This window comes from Cervus canadensis, chromosome X (assembly GCF_019320065.1).
Source record: "Cervus canadensis isolate Bull #8, Minnesota chromosome X, ASM1932006v1, whole genome shotgun sequence".
In the NCBI taxonomy this organism is placed as follows: Eukaryota; Metazoa; Chordata; class Mammalia; order Artiodactyla; family Cervidae; genus Cervus; species Cervus canadensis.
In genome coordinates this window covers 59,101,053-59,123,222 of record NC_057419.1, presented here as the reverse complement: position 1 = coordinate 59,123,222, position 22,170 = coordinate 59,101,053, and the positions used below count along the sequence as shown (strand labels likewise).

At 36.9% G+C, this 22,170-nt stretch overlaps 2 protein-coding genes across 3 annotated transcripts in view; one reads left to right on the top strand and one right to left on the bottom strand.

Annotated features, from left to right (window-relative positions):
- The window catches only part of MTMR8 (myotubularin related protein 8), a 249,806-nt gene that overhangs the window by 183,409 nt on the left and 44,227 nt on the right, over positions 1-22,170 (bottom strand). The window lies entirely within an intron of this gene.
- Positions 11,450-11,698, top strand: LOC122434395 (short coiled-coil protein B-like). Its single transcript, XM_043457718.1, has 2 exons — positions 11,450-11,470; positions 11,555-11,698. The coding sequence occupies exons 1-2, from the start codon at positions 11,450-11,452 to the stop codon at positions 11,696-11,698; spliced, it is 165 nt and encodes a 54-aa protein (XP_043313653.1).

The following is a 22,170-nucleotide window of genomic DNA, read 5'->3' as shown; positions in this document are numbered from 1 at the left end:
GGGTAAATAACATGAGATTAGATCTTAAGTTTAAGATCTTACATTAAAATGCAAGAAAATAGAATACATAACTTTCTAAAAAGCAGGAGAAAGTTGATTTATCCCAATGGAAAGTAGAAAGAAAAAAAAAAACCAAAATGGTTTTTGGGAATTATAAAATTAAATGCCAGAAATAAGTCCTAATACAAGAGAAATTACAACAAATATACACAAATTAAACTTATTAATTGAAAGACAGACTTGTAGACTGAATTAAAACAAATACTCAAAAATACTCAGTCTAAAAGATATATACCTAAAATAAAGAGATGTAAACAAGTTGAAAATAAAAAGATGGGAAAGATATACTAGACAAATATGAACAAAGCTTGAGTAGCATTCTTAAAATCTGACAAAACAGAATTAAGAGACAAAGAACAACAGGACAAAATACATCTTGCATCATGTACTTGCTTATAGCAGAATTGCAGAGACAAAGGAAACACTTGGCTGTTTTAACACTTTAGTTAGGAATTGATAGATTAAACATACAAAAACAAAAAACAAAGATGAATAGCGATACAGAATACTTTACAGTACAACTACAAATTTCAGGTTATTAGATATACAGAGAACTCTATATCCAACAAATAAAGAACATAAAATCATTCAAGACAAATAATAGAACACTTATAAAAAGACATCATGACAATGTCTGTAAAGGAAGACTCAATAAATTCCAAAGCTTTGATATCACAGTCTGCATTCTTAAACCATGATACAATGACATTAGAAATTAATAACAGAATAATAGACAAAGTTAGCATATATTAGGAAACAAAATACCATATTATTAAATTAGCCTTGGGTTAAAAGCAAACCATAAATGAATTAATAAATATGTAAAATTGAAAAATAATAAAACACAACAAATGAAAAATTGTGGGACACAGTTGAAGCAGAACTAAGAAGGAAATGTACAGCTTTAAGTACACTTATTATGAAACAAGAAATATTAATAAACTAGTTAATCATCCAATACAATGAAGAAAGCAAAAGAACAGAGAAAAAAGACAAATCACAGAAATTAAAAAGCAGATAATCACCCCCCACATACACACCAAAAAATAAACAACAGAAAAGATGAACAAAATTAGAATTTAATTCTTTAAAAAGGTTAATAGATCTTTGAGAAGACTGATCAGGAAAAAAAAATGGGAAGAGGCAAATACACAAAATACAGAATGTAAAAGGAAAAACAATGTAACAAATTTCTTTAAATGAGAGTATTATGAACAATATGCTAATACATTGAAAAACCTACATGAAATGAAAAAATTCCAAGGAAAATCCCTCAGGTCCAAAGGGATTTGATAGTTAAATCTACCAAACTTCCATGAAACAAACTATCTTATACAATTGATTCCAGTGTTAGAAAAAGAATGACAGTCTATTTTATTTATGAGGCTAGCATAATCTTGATTCTAAAACCAAACAGACAACTATAAGAGATGAAAATTTATACCATTTCACTTATGAAATATAGAAAAAAATTCAAATAAAATTATTTAAATTTAGAAATGATAAGATAACCCTATATATTTCACTTATGAAATATAGAAAAAAATTCAAATAATATTATTTAGTGAATTTAGAAAGGTGATAACGATAACCCTATATGCAAAACAGAAAAAGAGACACAGAAATACAGAACAGACTTTTGAACTTTGTGGGAGAATGTGAGGGTGGGATATTTCAAAAGAACAGCATGTATACTATCTATGGTGAAACAGATCACCAGCCCAGGTGGGATGCATGAGACAAGTGCTCCGACCTGGTGCACTGGGAAGACCCAGAGGAATCGGGTGGAGAGGGAGGTGGGAGGGGGGATAGGGATTGGGAATACATGTAAATCCATGGCTGATTCATATCAATGTATGACAAAACCCACTGGAAAAAAATAATAATAATAATAATAATTTAAAAAAAAAATTATTTAGTGAATCAACAATATATTTTCAAAAATATATTCATTTGATCAGGTAAATTTAACTCAAGAAAGCAAAGAGAGTTCAACACTGAAAAACTTCAAAGGAATACATCACATGAATAAATTAAAAGAGAAAAATCAAATGATTTATCTCAACTGATAGAGAAAAACCCTTTTGAGTTCACTTTTATTTATGATGCTAATCCTTAGTGAATTAGGAACAGAAGTAAACATCCACAACTTGGTAAAGATTATATATTAAAAGCCTACAAAGAATGTCATGTGTAATGGAGAAACTAAATGCATTACTTAAAAATCACAAACAAGAATAAAGTGGACCTATCTATCACTGCTACTCTTTTAAATATCCTGCTGCGGCTGCTGCTAAGTCACTTCAATCGTGTCTGACTCTGTGCGATCCCATAGACGGCAGCCCACAAGGCTCCGCCGTCCCTGGGATTCTCCAGGCAAGGACATTTCCTTCTCCAATGCATGAAAGTGAAAAGGGAAAGTGAAGTCACTCAGTTGTGTCCGATTCTTTGCGACCCCATGGACTGTAGCCTACCAGGCTCCTCTGTCCATGGGATTTTCCAGGCAAGAGTACTGGAGTGGGTTGCCATTGCCTTCTCCGTTAAATATCCTAGTCAATACAATAACAAAAAAAGAGGGGGGAAAGTAAGAAATACAAGGACTGAAAGTCAAACACTGCATCTGGCACCATTTACTGAAAGACAACCTTCCCAACAAAATGATAATGGGAGATCTTCTACAAAGAAAAAAAAAAAAAAAGAATCAGCAAACTATTAGAATTCAGCAAGGTTTCTAGATAAAATGTCAATCTACAAAACTCAAATGTTTCTCTATACAAGCAATGACCATAAATAAGACACCATTCACAGTGGCAACAACACCATGTAGAATCCAGGAATTAGCCCAATCAAGCATATATGATACTTTTACAGAGAAAACTTTAAAACTCTAATATAGGAAACTGAAGACAACTTAAAGAAATGAAGAGGCATCCATTCTCTAGGATGGGGCAACTTAATTTTATAAAGATGGAAATTATTGTCCAAATTAATCTATAAATTCAATGCAATTTCAGTTAAATTTCAAAATGGATTTTCCATACATTTATTCTAAATTTAAATAGAAGACTATAACCCCATAAATAGCTAAATAAATCTTAAAAGAGAAGAGTGAAGAAAGGAAGATCTGCTCTACTAGATATTAAGATATACCCAAAGCCATAGGGTAAAAAAAAAGAAAGCTTGAAGTACTAGTAAAAAACTATACAAATAGATCATTGATAAAGGCTCACAGTTGAAAGGGAAACTTGTGTATGAATGGGCACTTCATATAGGATAAACGTGGCACTACTAATTATGAACAAAAGATATAAGTACTTAGCAAATGTGTGGGGAAAACTGTATCAATACATGAAGAAAAATAAAACTAGATCCCTATGTATTACCATATGCAAAAGTGTAATCTAGATATATCTATACGTAAGAATAAAAACTATAAAGTTACTAGAAAATGCAAAATATGTCAGATCGAGAGACAGGAAAAGACTTGAAAAATCAATCAATAACAGAATGGGAGAAAATATATAAAATGTATAAAACTAACAATAGATCATTATCTAGACTATATAAGGGACTCCTGTAATTCAATGAAAAAAAGACAGAAGCTCTAATAGAAAAGTGGGCAAAAATATAAGAACAGACAAGTTACAGAATAGGAAATCCAATAGGCATAGAACCATGAAGAGACACTCAAAATACTGGTAATTACATAAGTGAAAATTAAAACTACAAGATATTTCTTTAAGTCTGTAAGACAGGAAAAAACTGGAAGGCTAGAAAATGCCACATGTCAGTAGGGTGTTGGGGATAAAACAACCCTCATCTGTTACAACTGTCAGGGGGTGACAGGGTATAGACAGATTGAGATCACTCCGGAGATCAATCTGGTACTACATAATTAAAAGTAACAAAGTACACTCCATGATCCAGATATTCTATTCCTGAAAACGAACCCAAAGAAGTTTTCATATAGGTCCTAAAGAGGACACATACAATACAGAACATTTTCATCACAGGGAGAATAGATAATTCAAAATGTACTGTGGAATTAAGCAGGTATTAGAAGCAATGGGTGGATTTAATTCAGATGACCATTATATCTACTTCTGTGGGCAAGAATCCTTTGGAAGAAGTGGAGTAGCCCTCATAGTCAACAAAAGAGTCTGAAATGCAGTACTTGGGTGCAATCTTTTCATCACAGGGAGAATAGATAATTCAAGATGTAGTGCAGCATTAAGCAGGTATTAGAAGCAATGGGTGGATTTAATTCAGATGACCATTTTATCTACTGCTGTGGGCAAGAATCCTTTGGAAGAAATGGAATAGCCCTCATAGTCAACAAAAGAGTCTGAAATGCAGTACTTGGGTGCAATCTCAGAAATGACAGAATAATCTTGGTTCATATCCAAAGCAAACCATTCAACATCACTAATACAACCACTAATGCCGAAGAAGCTAAAGTTGACCAGCTCTATGAAGACCTACAACACTTTTTAGAACATCAAAGAATATATCATTTTCATCATAGGTTATTGGAATGCAAAAGTAGGAGGTCAAGAGATACTTGCAAAACAGGCAAGTTTGGCCTTGGCATACAAAATGAAGCAGGGCAAAGGATAATAGAGTTTTGCTAAGAGAACACACTGGTTATAGCAAACACTCTGTTCCAATAACACAGAGATGACTCTACACATGGATGTAACCAGAAAGTCAATACCAAAATCACATTATGTTCTTTGCAGCCAAAGATGCAGAACTTCTTCTATACAGTCAGCAAAAACAAGACCTGGAGCTGACTGTGGCTCAGATCATGAGTTCCTTATTGCATAATTCAGGCTTAAATTGAAGAAAGTAGGGAAAACTAGGCCATTCAGGTATGACCTAAATCAAATTCCTTATGACTACACAGTAGAGGTGACAAATAGAATCAAGGAATTAGATCTGGTAGACGGAGTGTCTGAGGAATTATGGACGAAGGTTGGTAAAACTGCACCAAGAGGCAGTGACCAAAATCATCCCCTAGGAAAAGAAATTCAAGGCAAAATGTTTGTCTGAGAAGGCTTTACGATTAGCTGAGAAAAGAAGATAAGTGAAAGACAAGGGAGAAAGGGAAAGATATACTCAACTGAATGCACAGTTCCAGAGGATAGCAAGGAGAGATAAGAAGGCCTTCTTATATGAACAACGCAAAGAAACAGAGGAAAACAATAGAATGGGAAAGACTAGAGATTTCTTCAATAAAATTAGTGATATCAAGGGAAAATTCTTGCAAGGATGGGCACGATAAAGGGCAGAAACAGTAAGGACCTAACAGAAGCAGAAGAGGTTAAGAGGTGGCAAGAATATACATGAGAATTGTACAAGAAAGGTCTTGATGACCCAGATAACTGCAATAGTGTGGTCATTCAACTAGAGCCAGACATCCTGAAATGTGAAGACAAGTAAGCCATAGGAAGTATTACTACAAACAAAGTTAGTGGAGATGATGGAATTCTAGCTGAGCTATTTCAAATCTTAAAATATGATGATGTTAAAGTGCTGCACTCAATATGCCACAAATTTGGAAAACTCAGCAGTGGCCACAGCATTGGAAAAGGTTATTTTTCATTCAAATCCCAAAGAAGGACAATGTGAAAGAATGTTCAAACTACTGTACAATTGCACTCATTTCATATCCTAGCAAGGTTTTGTTCAAAATCTTTCTAGCTAGGCTTCAGCAGTACATGAACCAAGAACTTCCAGATGTACAAGCTGGGTTTTGAAGGGCAGAGGAACCAGAAATCAAATTGCCATTATTCACTGAATCATGGAGAAAGCAAAAGAGTTCCAGAGAAAATTCTGCTTCATTGACTAGACTAAGGCCTTTGTGTGGATGAAAACAAACTGGAAAATTCTAAAAGAGATGGGAGTACCAGACCACATTACCTGTCTCCTGAGAAAACTGTATGAGGGTGAAGAAGCAACAGTTAGAACCGGACATGGACTGGTTCCAAATTGGGAAAGGAGTATGTCGAGGCTGTATATCATCACCCTGCTTATTTAACTTAAGTAGAGTTCATCTGTGCAAAATGCTTGGCTGGATGAATCACAAGCTGAAATCAAGATTGCCGGAAGAAATATCAATAACCTCAGATATGCAGATGATACCATTCTAATGGCAAAAAGTGAAGAGGAACTAAAGAGACTCTTGATGGGGGTGAAAGAGGAGAGTGAAAAAGCTGGCTTAAAACACAACATTCAAAAAACTAAGATCATAGCATCTGGTCCCATCTCTTCACGCCAAATAGAAGAGGAAAATGTGGAAGCAGACAGATTTTCTTTTCTTGGGCTCCAAAATCCCTGTGGACAGTGACTGCAGCCATGAAATTAAAAGACTCTTGCTCCTTGGATGGAAATCTATGACAAACCCACACAGGATGTTAAAAAGCAGAGATATCACTTTGCCAACCAAGGTCCATATAATCAAAGCTATGGCTTTTCCAGTAGTCATGTATGTATGTGAGAGTTGGTCCATAGAGAAAGCTGAGCACCAAAGAATTGATGCCTTCTGCTTGTGGTGCTGAAGAAGACTCTTGAGAGTCTCCTGGACAGCAAGGAAATCAAACCAGTCAATCCTAAAGAAAAAACCTAAATGTTCATTGGAAGGATTGTTCGTGCAGTTGAAGCTCCAATACTTTGGCCACCTGATGCGAAGAGTCAACTCATTGGAAAAGAATGATGGTGGGAAACACAGAAGGCAAAAGGAGAAGGGGATGGCAGAGGATGAGGTCCTTAGATAGCATCACTGACTCAATGGACATGAATTTGAGCAAACTCCAGGAGACAGTGGAGGACAGAGGAGCCTAGCATACTACAGTTCATGGAGTCCCAAAGAGTAGGACACAAGTTAATATGTGAACAAGAAAAGGAGCAATAGGTTAGAGGTAAACATAGCAACAAGAATAGATCCAAAAAATACACGGCTTAGTGAAAAAATAAGAAACAGATTGAAATACTGAAGATATCACTAGTTACATAAATACAAATTCATGCAATTCCATCATGTTTTGAAGGATATATTCAAATATTCAGTTGAGTTCAGTTGCTCAGTCTTGTCCGACTCTTTGCAACCGTATGGACCACAGCACGTCAGGCTTCCCTGTCCATCACCAACTGCTGGAGCTTGCTCAAACTCATATCCATCGAGTCAGTGATGCCATCCAACCAACTCATCCTCTGTCATCCCCTTCTCCTCCCTTCAGTCTTTCCCATCATGAGGGTCTTTTCAAATTAGTCAGTTCTTCGCATCAGGTGGCCAAAGTATTGGAGTTTCAGCTTCAGCATCAGTCCACCCAGTGAATATTCAGGATTGATTTCCTTTAGGACGGACTGGTTGGATCTCCTTGCAATCCAAGAGACTATCAAGAGACTTCTCCAACACCACAGTTCAAAACCATCAATTATTTGGTGCTCAGCTTTCTTTATACTCCAACTCTCATATCCATACATGACTACTGGAAAAACCATAGCTTTGACTAGATGCACTTTTGTCAGAAAGTAATGTTTCTGCTTTTTAATATGCTGTCTAGGTTGGTCATAAGTTTTCTTCCAAGGAGCAAGCTTTTTTTAACTTCATGACTGCAGTCACCATCTGAAGTGATTTTGGGATCCAAGAATGTAAAGTCTGTCACTTTTTCCATTGTTTCCCCATCTATTTGCCGTGAAGTGATGGTACCACATTCCATGACCTTAGTTTTTATATATTGAGTTTTAAGCCAGCTTTTTCATTCTCTTCTTTCACTTTCATCAAGAGGCTCTTCAGTTCTTCTTCACTTTCTGCCATAAGGGTGGTGTCATCTGTGAAGTTATTGATATTTCTCCTGGCAGTCGTGATTCCAGCTTGTGCTTCATCCAGCCTGGCATTTCACATGACGTACCCTGCATCTAAGTTAAATAAGCAGGGGAACAGTATACAGCCTTGATGTACTCCTTTTCCAATTTGCAACCAATCTGTTGTCCCATGTCCAGTTCTAACTATTGCTTCTTGACCTGCATACAGATTTTTCAGGAGGGAGGTAAGGTGCTTTGGTATTCCCATCTCTTTAAGAATTTTCCACAGTTTTTCGTGATCCACACAGTCAAAGTCAATAAAAGAGAAGTACATGTTTTTCTGGAACTCTCTTGCTTTTTCTATGCTCCAACGGATGTTGGCAATTTGCTCTCTGGTTCCTCTGCCTTTTCTAAATCCAGCTTGAACATCTGGAAGTTCTTGGTTCATGTGCTGCTGAAGCCTGGCTTGGAGAATTTTGAGATTACTTTGCTAGCATGTGAGATGAGTGCAACTGTGCTATAGTTTGAACATTCTTTGGCATTGCCTTTCTTTGGGATTAGAATGAAAACTGACCTTTTCCACTCCTGTGGAAACTGCTGAGCTTTCCAAATTCACTGGTATATTGAGTGCAACACTTTCACAGCATGATCTGTTAGGACTTGAAATAGCTCAGCTGGAATCCCATCACCTCCACTAGCTTTGTCCGTAGTGAAGCTTCCTAAGGCCCACTTGACTTTGCATTCAAGGATGTCTGGCTCTAGGTGAGTGATCACACCATTGTGGCTATCTGGGTTGTGAAGATCTTTTTCACACAGTTCTTCTGTGTATTCTTGCCACCTCTTCTTAATATCTTCTGCTTCTGTTAGGTCCATGCTGTTTCTGTCCTTTATTGTGCCATTTTTGCATGAAATATTCCCTTGTATCTCTTAATTTTCTTGAAGAGATCTCTAGTCTTTCCCATTCTGTTGTTTTCCTCTATTTCTTTGCATTGATCACTGAGGAAGGCTTTCTTATCTCTCCTTGATATTCTTTATAATCCTGCATTCAGATGGGTATATCTTTCCTTTTCTCCTTTGCCTTTAACTTCTCGTCTTTTCTCAGCTATTTGTAAGGCCTCCTTAGACAACCGTTTTTCCTTTTTGAATTTTTTTCCCTTGTGGATGGTCTTGATCATTGCCTCCTGTACAATGCCACGAATATCTGTCCAAGCTTAATGAGAAAGTTACATCAAAAGCTGCGATAGGCCAAAAGCTAAGCCTCTTGGGTCAACCAGTTAGCCAAGTTATAAACTGAAGGAAAAAGTTCTTGAAGGAAATTGAGTGTTATTCCAGTAGTCACAGGAATGATAATAAAGATAAACAGTCTTATTGCTAATATGGAGAATGTTTGAGAACTCTAGATAGAAGATCAAGCCAGCCACAACATTCCCTAAAACCAAAGCACAATCCAGGGAAAGACTCGAACTCTCTTCAATTCTTCAAAGGCTGAGAGAGGAAGCTGCAGAAGAGTGAGGCTAGCAAAGGTTGATTCATGAGGTCTAAGGAAAGAAGCCACCAGTTTATTTCAGTTCAGTTCAGTCACTCACTCATGTCCGACTCTTTGTGACCCCATGGACTGCAGCATGCCAGGCCTCCCTGTCCATCACCAACTCTCGGAGTTTACTCAAACTCATGTCCATAGAGTCGCTGATGCCATCCAACCATCTCATTCTCTGGCATCCCCTTCTCCTCCTGCCTTCAATCTTTCCCAGCATCAGGGTATTTTCAAATAAGTCAGCTCTTCACATCAGGTGGCCGAAGTCTTGGAGCTTCAGCTTCAGTATAAGTCCTTCCAATGAATATTCAGGACTGATTTCCTTTAGGATGGACTGGTTGGATCTCCTTGCTGTCCAAGGGACTCTCAAGAGTCGTCTCCAACACCACAGTTCAAAAGCATCAATTCTTCGGTGCTCAGCTTTCTTTATTGTCCAACTCTCACATCCATACAAGACTACTGGAAAAACCATAGTCTTGACTAGATGGACCTTTGTTGGCAAAGTAATGTCTCTGCTTTTTAATATGCTGTCTAGTTTGGTCATAACTTTTCTTTCAAGGAGTAAGTGTCTTTTAATTTCATGGCTGCAGTCACCATCTGCAGTGATTTTGGAGCCCAAAACAAAGCCTGTCACTGTTTCCCCATCTATTTGCCATGAAGAGATGGGATCAGATGCCATGATCTTAGTTTTCTGAATATTCAGTTTTAAGCCAACTTTTTCACTCTCCTCTTTCACTTTCATCAAGAGCCTCTTTAGTTATTTTTTTGCTTTCTGCCATAAGGGTGGTGTCATCTGCATATCTGATATGCATGTCATCTGCATATTTCTTCTAGAAATCTCTATTCCAGCCTGTGCTTCATCCAGCCCAGTGTTTCTCATGATGTACTGTGCATATAAGTTAAATAAGCAGGGTGACAAGATACAGCCTTGACATACTCCTTCCCTGATTTGGAACAAGGCTGCTGTTCCATGTCCAATTCTAACTGTTGCTTCCTGACCTGCATACAGACTTCTCAAGAGGCAGGTCAGGTGGTCTGGTATTCCCATCTCTTGAAGAATTTTCCACAGTTTTTCGTGATCTACATAGTCAAAGGCTTTGGCATAGCCAATAAAGCAGAAATAGATGTTTTTCTGCAACTCTCTTGCTTTTTCTATGATCCAACAGACGTTGGCAATTTGATCTCTGGTTCCTCTGATTTTTCTAAATTCAGCTTGAATATCTGGAAGTCATGGTTCATGTACTGTTGAAGCCTGGCTTGGAGAATTTTGAGCATTACTTTACTAGCATGTGAGATGAGTGCAATTTTGTGGTAGTTTGAGCACTCCTTAGCAATGTCTTTCTTTGGGACTGGAATGAACACTGACCTTTTCCAGTCCTGTGGCCACTGCTGAGTTTTCCAAATTTGTTCTCTACAACATAAAAGTACAAGGTAAAGCAGCAATTGTAAATGTATTAATAGAAGATACAACAAATTATCCAGAAGACCTAGCTAAAATAATAAGTAAAGGCTACACTAAACAATAAATCTTCAGTGTAGATGAAACAACCTTATTTTGGAAGATGATGCTATCTAGCACCTTCAGAGCTAGAAAGAAGTCAGTGCCTGGATTCAGATTTCAAAGGACATATTGACTCTCTTGTTAGGACCTAATGCAGCTTGTATTTTTAAATTGAAGTCAATGTTCATTTAAATTCCAAAAATCCTAGGGCCTTTAAGCATTATACTATGTATACTCTGTGCTCTATAAATGGAACAAAAAACCTGGACAATACCCCATCCGTTTACAACATAGTTCACCGAATATTTTAAACCCACTGTTGAGACCTACTATTCAGAAAAAGATTCCTTTCAAAATATTATTGCTCAGGTGCCAGTTATTCCAAATGTCCAGGCCTGAGGTGTCCTCCTAATTCCTCCCCCTGCCAGCACCTCAAACGGCAGACCACTCATCAAGAATTCTGTATCAGCCCCGCCGGGCAGAGCGCCGGCAGAAAAAAAAAAAAAAAAAGAATTCTGTATCCAAGACCTGAAAATTTGTTACTTAAGATGATGAATGCTGACATAGATGCAGTTGATGCTGAAAATTAGGTGGAATTAGAGGAAAAAACATTACTTATTAATCAAGGGTTGAGTTTCCCCCACACACTTGAAGACCTCTCTGCAAGAGTAGATGCAGTTAGGGAAGAAAATCTGAAGCTAAAATCAGAAAATCCAGTTCTTAGACAATATATAGAAAACCTCATGACAGATTCTAGTGTTTTTCAAACAACTGAAAGAAAAAGCAAAAGAAAGTAAGGGATTGATATCCATTATGTCTCTATGGAATTGCTGCTGATCTTTTTTCCTTTAAAACTTGGATAGATTCCAAAAGTTATAGGACTATCATTTGTGGCTTCACTGAGTATTTATAAACATGTCAGATCTGGGCAAAATTAAAAGCATAACAGAAGACTTCTATGAGTTTGTGTATTATGTTAGTCTATGAAAACATGCAAATGTATTGTAGAGACTTTACAATTAGAAATGCATAAATTTATGATACTTGAAAATGAATGTTATATCAAATTTGCTTTTATTTATAGGTTTAGCTTTCTCTTTTACTATAGACATAGACACACAAGAAAATAAAAACCTTGTTGCAACAAAGTGACCAAAATCATACTGAATGCACACCATTCTGTACCCTGTCCACCATTGTGTGCCTCTTCTCTGTTTGCTTTCTTCCCGTTTTCCTTCCTCTAAGGAAAAAAATGGTTTCACATTTGTAAAAAGTAATTTCAGTAGTTACTCATCTAGGAGAGGAACCAAAACTTCTAATTGCTGAAAATTAACCAAAATAAAATACTTTCTTATTTAGGGCTTATTTGTTATGTTTAGTAGTAAGATAGGATAGTTGGTTTCTCTTTAATCAATTGAAAATGGAGACTCTAAAAATGAAGATTTTTCTTTGAATTATCATATTGGGAAGATTTGTTGTTAAAAACTTCCTTTGCACAAAATAACCTACGTGGTATCTAAAAAGATGAGCTCTGGTTGTTTGTTTCTTTGAAGTATAAAATTTTGCAGAAAAATATAAATAGGCTGGGAAAAGTACTTGGTAAGTTCCTGTAACCAACTCCAAATGTTTTTACTCAAGATTTCTGTTATCTCTAGCACAGATTAGATTGTGGGGGGACTATATAAGAAAATGGATTAAGTTTGGCTAGCCTTATATAAACCACACTTGGAAGAAAATAAAGTTTGGTCTCAGGTTTAATAATTAGCAGATCAACTTGGCAAAGTCCCTTAAGAGTATATTAGTATCAAAATCATGAACAAAAATGGGAGAATTTTACATGTATACTAATTGATGCTTCCTCAGTATTTTATCACACTACTGCCAGAATTTTCTGTAAACACAACTACTGGTTTACAGCGTTTTAGTCAGTTAACAGTTCATTGTTTGTTTGTTTGTTAATTTACTTTGTAGATTCCATTAGATAAGGAAACCAGTATCAGAAGTAATGTTAAAATGCTAAATAGGAAAAGAGATCCACTAATATAGTTTATGGTTATTAAATTTTAAGCTAATGATGGAATAATCTTATGTTTGTATTGGTGTAAGATTTTATGGCTTTAGCTGTATGAATATATAATAGTCATACATAAACATTCTTCAACTCTGTGACATAATTTTCAAACATTTAAAATTGTGTTGCAGTTATGCTTTGCTGTTTAATAAAAAAGTCTCAAAAATATATTATTACTCACTAAAATTGCACCCAGGCAACCAAGAACTCCGATGAATATGTACATGATTCATGTTGTTTTAAGTCTGCTAACACAACATCCCCTCTGCAGCCCATATATCAAGAAATCATTCAGATTTTTAGAGCTTATTATTTAAGAGATATATTTTGTAAGGCTATAGCTGCCATAGATAGTGATTGTTCTGATGGATATGTTCAAAGTAAGTGGAAATCCTTCTGGAAAGGATACACCATTCTAGGTACCACTAAGGACATTCATGATTCATGGGAAGAGAACAAAATATCAACATTATCAGGAGTTTGGAAGTTAATCATCATGAATGACTTTAAGGGGATCAAGACTTCAGTAACTGCAGATGTGATGGAAATATCAAGAACACCAGAAATAGAAGTGGGGGCTAAAGATGTGACTGAATTATTGTATTAATTGAAGTAAGTCAGAGAAAGACACATATTACATAATATCACTTGTATGATACAAATGAATGTATTTTCAAAATAGAAATTGACTCAGAAATAGAAAACAAACTTATTATTACCAAAAGGGATAATGGGATAGTGGGAGAGGAGGAGAGACAAATTAGGAGTTTGGCATTAACATATATACACCATTATATATAAAATAGGTAAACAAGAAGAACCCGCTGTATAGCATATGGAACTATACTCAATATCTTGTAATAACTTACAGTGTAAAAGAATTTGAAAAAGAGTGTACATATGTGTGTGTGTAACTGAATCACTTTGAAATATGCTTGAAACTAACACAACATTGCAAATTAACTATTCTTCAATAAAAGAGAAAAATTATCCCCCAAAATTTGACTAAATTGCTGCAATCCCACAATAAAACTTTAACAAAGGAAGAGATGCATCTTATGGATGAGCAAAAAATGTGGTTTCTGGAGATGGAAATGACTCTTAGTGAAGGAGCTGTGAAGATTCTTGAAATTACAGCAAAGGATTTAGAGTATTACATAAACAACTGATTAAGCAGCAGCAGGATTTGAGAGGGTTGGCTCTACTTGTGAAAGAAGTTCTAAAGTGTATAAAATGCTATCAAATAGCACTGTATGCTACAAAGAAATTGTTCATGAAAGAAAGAGTCAGTGTGGCAAATTTCACTGTTGTCTTATTTTAGGAAATTACCAAAGCCCTTAGTAACCCTGATCAGTCAGTAACCACCATCAAGGCAAGAAAACTACGAATTGCTGAAGGCTCAGATGATGTCTAGCAATTTTTAAATAATAAAGTGAAAGTGAAAGTCGCTGAGTCATGTACGACTCTTTGTAACCCCATGGACTATACAGACCACGGCACTCTCCAGGCCAGAATACTGGAGTGGGTAGCCCCTCCCTTCTCCAGGGGATCTTCTCAACCCAGGGATCAAATCCAGGTCTCCCACATTGCAGGCAGATTTTTTACCCGCTGAGCCACAAGGGAAGCCCAGGAATATTGGAGTGGATAGCCTCTCCCTTCTCCAGCAGATCTTCCTGATCCAGGAATCGAATCAGGGTCTCCTGCATTGCAGGCGATTCCTTACCAACTGAGGTATCAGGGAAGCCCTTAAATAATAAAGTATATTTAAATTAAGGTATATACATTGTTTTATTAGATAAAATGCTTTATCACACACTTAGTAGACTAAAACATAGTATAAACAAAATTTTACATGCACTGAGAAACAAAAAAAGATAAATGTGACTTGTTTTATTGTGATACTCATTTCATTGCTGTGCTCTGGAACAGTATCTCCAAGGTACGATGATAAATGAAAGATGGCCTGGCATTGATCAATGATGGTAACACACCATGAGTGAGGTACATGTGATGAACTCAATTCTATATATATGAGGTTGAAAAACAGAGACAAATAAAAAACCACATTTCCTTTTTAAAATTATGGGAAATAATCTTAGACATTTAAAAGGTATTCTATAATGTTGGCCTCTTTAATTCATCCACACTCATGGTTGAACTAGTTTTTAACATCTGTACCTCTACATCCTTAGGCATTGTGGCTTTCATTTACAATGGGATAAAAGGAGAAATGCCTGAGATCACATCAAAACATAAAATTCCTAGCCCAAAGCTCTTTTTTCTTTTTTTAATTTATGTTTAACTGGAGGATAACTGCTTTACAAAGCTGTGTTGGTTTCTGTTGTACAGCAACATGAATAAGCGCTACATATACATATATCCCCTCCCTCTTAAGCCTCCCTCGAATCTCCCTATCCTACCTCTCTAGGTCATCACAGAGTACTGAACTGAGTTCCCTGTGCTATACATCTACTTCCCACTAGTTATCTATTTTACACATGGTAGTATACACATTCAATGTTACTCTCCCAATTAATCCCAGCTTCTCCTTCCCCTGCTGTGTCAACTCTGTTCTCTACATCTGTTTCTCTAGTCCTGCTCTGCAAATAGGTTCATCAGTACAATTTTTCTAGATTCCATGTATATGGGTTAATAAACAATATTTGATTTTCTCTTTCTAACTTACTTCACTCTGTGTAAGAGGCTCTAGGCTCATCCACCTCAGTATAAGTGTCCCAAATTCTAACCTTTTTATGGCCAAGCAATATTCCATTGTATATGTGCACCACGACTTCTTTATCCATTCATCGGTCAATGGACATTAGCTCTCTTTCATGTTCTTATTATTCTTCTTCAGTCATGCAGTCATGTCCAACTCTTTGTGACCCCATGCACTGCAGCATACCAGGCTTCCCTGTCAACACTTCATTGTCTCCCAGAGTTTGCTCAAATTCATGTCCATTGAGTCAATTATGTCAACCAAACATCTCATCCTCAGTCACCCCTTCTCCTCTTGCCCTCAGTCTTTCCCAGGATCAGGGTCTTTTCCAATGAGTCAGCTCTTCACATCAGGGGGTCAAAGTATTAGAGCTTCAGCTTTAGCATCAGTCCTTTCAATGAATATTCAGGGATGATTTCCTTTAGGATTGACTGGTTTGATCTCTTTGTTGTCCAATGGACTCTCAAGAGTCTTCTCCAGCACCACAGTTTGAAAGCATCAATTCTTTGACACTCAGCCTTCTTTATGGTACAACTATCACATCTGTTCTAGCTATTATAAATAGTGCTGCTATTTATGCTGTTCATACACTGGGGTACACGCGTCTTTTTGAATTATGGTTTTCTCAGTGTATATGCCCACTGGATTGCTTAGGTAGATTTATTCCTAATTATTAACGGATCTCATATTGTTTGCCATAGTGGCTGTATCACTTTACATAACTATCAACAGTGAAAGAGTGTCCCCTTTTCCCCACATCCTCTCCAGAATTTATTTGTAGATTTTTTGATGATGACAATTCTGACCAGTGTGAGGTGACATCTCACTGTACTTTGATTTGGATTTCTCTAATAGTGAGCAATGTTGAGCATCTTTTCATGTGTTTGTCAGCCATCTGTAAGGCCTCTTTGAAGAAATGTCTGTTTAGGTCTTCTGCCCATTTTTTGATTGGGTAGATTTTCTGATATTGAGCTGCATGAGCTGCTTGTACATTTTAGAGATTAATCCTCTCTCAGTTGATTCATCTACAATTACTTTATCCCATTCTGAAGGTTATCTTATCTTGTTTATGGTTTCCTGTGCTGTACATTTGATTATTTTTGTTTTTATTTCCATTACTCTAGGAGGTGGGCTGGACTTCCATGGTGGCTCAGATGGTAAAGAATCCTGCAATGCAATAGACCTGGGTTTGCTCCCTGGGTTGGGAATATCACTTGGAGGAGTGCATGGCAACCCACTCCAGTAATCTTGCCTAGAGAATCCCCATGGACAGAGGTGCCTGGCAGGCACAGAGTCGGACATGACTGAGCAACTAAGCACAGCACAGCACAGGTGGTGGGTCAAAGAGGATCTTGCTGCAACTTATATCAAAGAATGTTCTGCCTATGTTTTCCTCTAAAAGTTTTGGAGTGTCTAGCTTTACATATAGCTCTTTAATCCATTTTGACTTTCTTTTTGTGTATAGTATTAGGAAGTGTTCTAATTTAATTCGTTTACATGTTCAGTTCAGTCCAGTTCAGTCGCTCAGTTGTGTCCGACTCTTTGCGACCCCATGAATCGCAGCACACCAGGCCTCCCTGTCCATCACCAACTCCCGGAATTCACTCAAACTCATATCCATCGAGTCGGTGATGCCATCTAGTCATCTCATCCTCTGTCGTCCCCTTCTCCTCCTGCCCCCAATCCTTTCCAGCATCAGGGTCTTTTCCAATGAGTCAACGCTTCGCATGAGGTGGCCAAAGTATTGGAGTATCAGCTTCAGCATCAGTCCTGACAATGAACACCCAGGACTGATCTCCTTTAGGATGGACTGGTTGGATCTCCTTGCAGTCCAAGGGACTCTCACGAGTCTTTTCCAACACCATAGTGTAGCTCTCCAATTTTCCCAGCACTACTTATGGAAGAGGCTATCTTTTCTCCATTGTATACTCTTGCCTCCTTTGCCAAAGACAAGGTGCCCATAGGTGCATGGGTTTATCTCTGAGCTTTCTATCTAGTCTGAACTCAGGAAGTTTGATTCTTCCACCTGTTTTTCTTTCTCAAGATTGCTTTGGTTATTCAGGGATATTTGTGTTTTCATATAAATTGTATTTTCTTTTGTTCTATGAAAAATGCCATTGGTAATTTGATAAAGATTGCAATCAACCTATATATTACTTTGATTAGTATGGTCATTTTCACAATATTGATTCATTCAGTCCAAGAACATGGTATATCTCTCTATCTGTTTATGTTATCCTTGATTTCTTTTATCAGTGTCTTATAGTTTTATGCATATAGACCTTTTGTCTCTTTAAGTAGTTTCATTTCTAGGTGTTTTATTATTTTTGTTGCAATGATGAATGGAATTGTTTCCTTAATTTCTCTTTCTGATTTTTCATTGTTAGTGTATAGGAATGCAAGGGATTTCTGTGTATTAGTTTTGAATCCTTGGACTTTACTTAATTCATTGATTAGCTCTAGTAATTTTTGAGTGGCATTTTTAGAGTTTTCTACGTATACTATCATGTCATCTGCAAACAGTTAAAGTTTCACTTCTTCTTTTTCAATCTGGATTTTTAACTTATTTTTCTTCTCTGATTACCCTGGCTAAGAATTCCAGAACTACATTAAATAACAGTGGCAAGAGAGAGCACCTTTGTCTTGTTCATGATCTTAGAAGAAATGGTTTCAGTTGTTAAACGTTCAGAATAATGGTTGCTGTGGTTTTGTCTTATACGGTGTACATTAGATTTAGGTTGGTTCCTTCTATGCCCATTTTCTAGAGTTTTCATCATAAATGGGTGTTGAATTTTGTCAAAAGCTTTTTCTGCATCTATTGAGATGATCATATGGGTTTTATATTTCAATCTATTAATATGGTGTAACATTGACTGATTTGTGTATATTGAAGAATCCTTGCATCCCTAGGATAAACGCCACTTGATCATGGTGTATGATCCTTTTAATTTGCTGTTTGATTTTGTTTGAAAGTATTTTGTGGAGGAGTTTTGCATCAGTGTCTATCAGTTACACTGGCCTGTAATTTTCTTTTTTTGTGTGATATCTTTGATTTTGTTATCAGAATGACGGAGGTCTTGTAGAATGACTTTCGGGTTGTCCCTCTCTCTGCAAATTTTTTGAAGAGTTTGAGAAGGATAGGTGTTAGCTCTTCTCTAAATACTTGATAGAATTCACCTATGAAATTATCTGTCCCTAGGATTTGTTCCTTGGAAAAATTTTCATCACAGTTTTTATTTCAATGCTTGTGATTGGTCTATTCTTATTTTCTATTTCTTCCTGTTTCAGTCTTGGAATGTTGTACTTTTCTAAGAATATGTCTATTTCTTCCCAGTTTTCCATTTTATTGGCATATAATTGCTCATAGTATTTAATCCATTTACATTTAAATTAACTATTTACATATATGTTCCTATTGGCATTTTCTTAATTTTTCTGGGTTGTTTTTGTAGGTCTTTTCTTTCTCTTCTGTTTCTTGCCTAGAGAAGCCCCTTTAACACTTGTTGTAAAGCTGGTTTGGTGGTGAGGAATTCAGTTAACTCTTGCTTGTCTGTAAAGCTTTTTATTTCTCCATCAATTTTGAATGAGATCCTTGCTGTGTAGAGTAATCTTGTTTAGGTTTTTCCCTTTCATTACTTTAAATATATTCTGCCACTCCCTTCTGGCCTGTAGAGTTTCTGCTGAAAAATCAGCTGTTAACCTTATGGGGATTCACTTGTACATAATTTGCTGCATTTTCCTTACTGCTTTTAAATTTTTTTATTTGTGTTTAAATTTTGTTAGTTTCTTCAATATGTGCCTGGGCATGTTTCTGCTTGGGTTTATCCTATATCAGACTCTCTGTGCTTCTCGCATTTGATTGACTTTTACCTTTCCCATGTTAGGGAAGTTTTCACGTATAATCTCTTGAAAGATTTTCCAGATCCTTTCTCTTTCTGTTCTTCTGAGACGCTTATAACTTTAATGTTGGTACATTTAATACTGTCCCACAGGTCTGAGACTGTCCTCAATTCTTCTCATTCATTTTTTCTTTATTCTGCTCTTCAGCAGTTATTTTCACAATTCTATCATCTAGCTCACTTATCAGTTCTTCTACCTCAGCTATCTGCTATTGATTCCTTCTAGAGTATTTCTAATTTCAGTAACTGTGTTGTTCACCTCTGTTAGTTTTTTCATTATTTCTTCTAGGTCATTTTTAAATGTGTTAATTGATTCTTGCATTTCCTCCATTCTATTTTTGAGGTTTTAGATATATTTACTATCATTACAGTTATTTGTAAGGCCTCCTCACACAACCATTTTGCCTTTTTGCATTTCTTTTCCATGGGGACGGTCTTGATCCCTGTCTCCTGTACAATGTCACGAACCTCTGTCCATAGTTCATCAGGCACTCTGTCTATCAGATCTAGTAACTTAAATCTATTTCTCACTCCCACTGTATAGTCATAAGGGATTTGATTTAGGTCATACCTGAATAATCGAGTGGTTTCCCCTACTTTCTTCAATTTAAGTCTGAATTTGGCAATAAGGAGTTCATGATCTGAGACACAGTCAGCTCCCAGTCTTGTTTTCACTGACTGTATAGAACTTCTCCATCTTTGTCTGCAAAGAATATAATCAATCTGATTTCAGTGTTAGCCATCTGGTGATGTCCATCTGTAGAGTCTTCTCTTGTGTTGTTGGAAGATGGTGCTTGCAATGACCAGTGAGTTCTCTTGGCAAAACTCTATGAGCCTTTGCCCTGCTTCATTCCATACTCCAAGGCCAAATTTGCCGGTTACTCCAGGTATTTCTTGACTTCCTACTTTTGCATTCCAGTCCCCTATAATGAAAAGGACATCTTTATTGGGTGTTAGTTCTAAAAAGTCTTGTAGGTCTTCATAGAACCATTCAATTTCAGCTTCTTCAGCATTACTGGTAGCGGCATAGACTTGGATTACTGTGCTATTGAATGATTTGCCTTGGAAATGAACAGAGATCATTCTGTTGTTTTTGAGATTGCATCCAAGTACTGCATTTAGAACTCTTTTGTTGACCACGATGGCTACTCCATTTCTTCTAAGGGATTCCTGCCCAAAGTAGTAGATATAATGGTCATCCGAGTTAAATTCACCCATCCCAGTCCATTTTAGTTGGTTGATTCTTAGAATGTCGACATTCACTCTTGCCATCTCCTGTTTGACCACTTCCAATTTGCCTTGATTCATGGACCTAACATTCCAGGTTCCTATGCAATATTGCTCTTTACAGCACTGGATGTTGCTTCTATCACCAGTCACATCCACAACTGGGTATTATTTTTGCTTTGGCTCCATCCATTCATTCTTTCTGGAGTTTTTTCTCCACTGATCTCCAGTAGCATATTGGGCACCTACTGACCGGGGTAGGTAGCTGTGAAAATAGCTGTGAAAAGAAGAGAAGCAAAAAGCGAAGGAGAAAAGGAAAGATATTCCCATTTGAATGCAGAGTTCCAAAGAATAGCCAGGAGAGATAAGAAAGCCTTTGTCAATGATCAATGCAAAGAAATAGAGGAAAACAACAGAATGGGAAAGACTAGAGATCTCTTCAGGAAATTATAGATACCAAGGGAACATTCCATGCAAAGATGGGTTCTATAAAGGACAGAAATGGTATGGACCTAACAGAAGCAGAAGACATTAAGAAGAGGTGGCAAGAATACAAAGAAGAACTGTACAGAAAAGATCTTCACGACCCAGATAATCACAATGGTGTGATCACTCACCTAGAGCCAGATATCCTGGAATGGGAAGTCAAGTGGGCCTTAGGAAGCATCACTATGAACAAAGCTAGTGGAGGTGATGGAATTCCAGCTGAACTATTTCAAATCCTGAAAGATGATGCTGTGAAGGTGCTGCACTCAATATGCCAGCAAATTTGGAAAACTCAGCAGTGGTCACAGGACTGGAAAAGGTCAGTTTTCATTCCCATCTCAAAGAAAGGCAATCCCAAAGAATGCTAAAACTACCGCACAATTGCACTCATCTCACATGCTAGTAAAGTAACACTCAAAATTCTCCAAGCCAGGCTTCAGCAATATGTGAACCGTGAACTTCCAGATGTTCAAGCTGGTTTTAGAAAAGGCAGAAGAACCAGAGATCAAATTGCCAACGTCCGCTGAATCATCAAAAAAGCAAGATTGTTCCAGAAAAACATCTATTTCTGCTTTATTGACTATACCAAAGCCTTTGACTGTGTGGATCACAATAAACTGTGGAAAATTCTGAAAGAGATGGGCATGCCAGACCACCTGACCTGCCTCTTGAGAAAACTGTATGCAGGTCAGGAAGCAACAGTTAGAACTGGAGATGGAACAATAGACTGGTTCCAAATAGGAAAAGGATTACATCAAGGCTGTATATTGTCACCCTGCTTATTTAACTTATATGCAGAGTACATCATGAGAAATGCTGGGCTGGAAGAAGCAAAAGCTGGAAAAAAGATTGCCAGGAGAAATACCA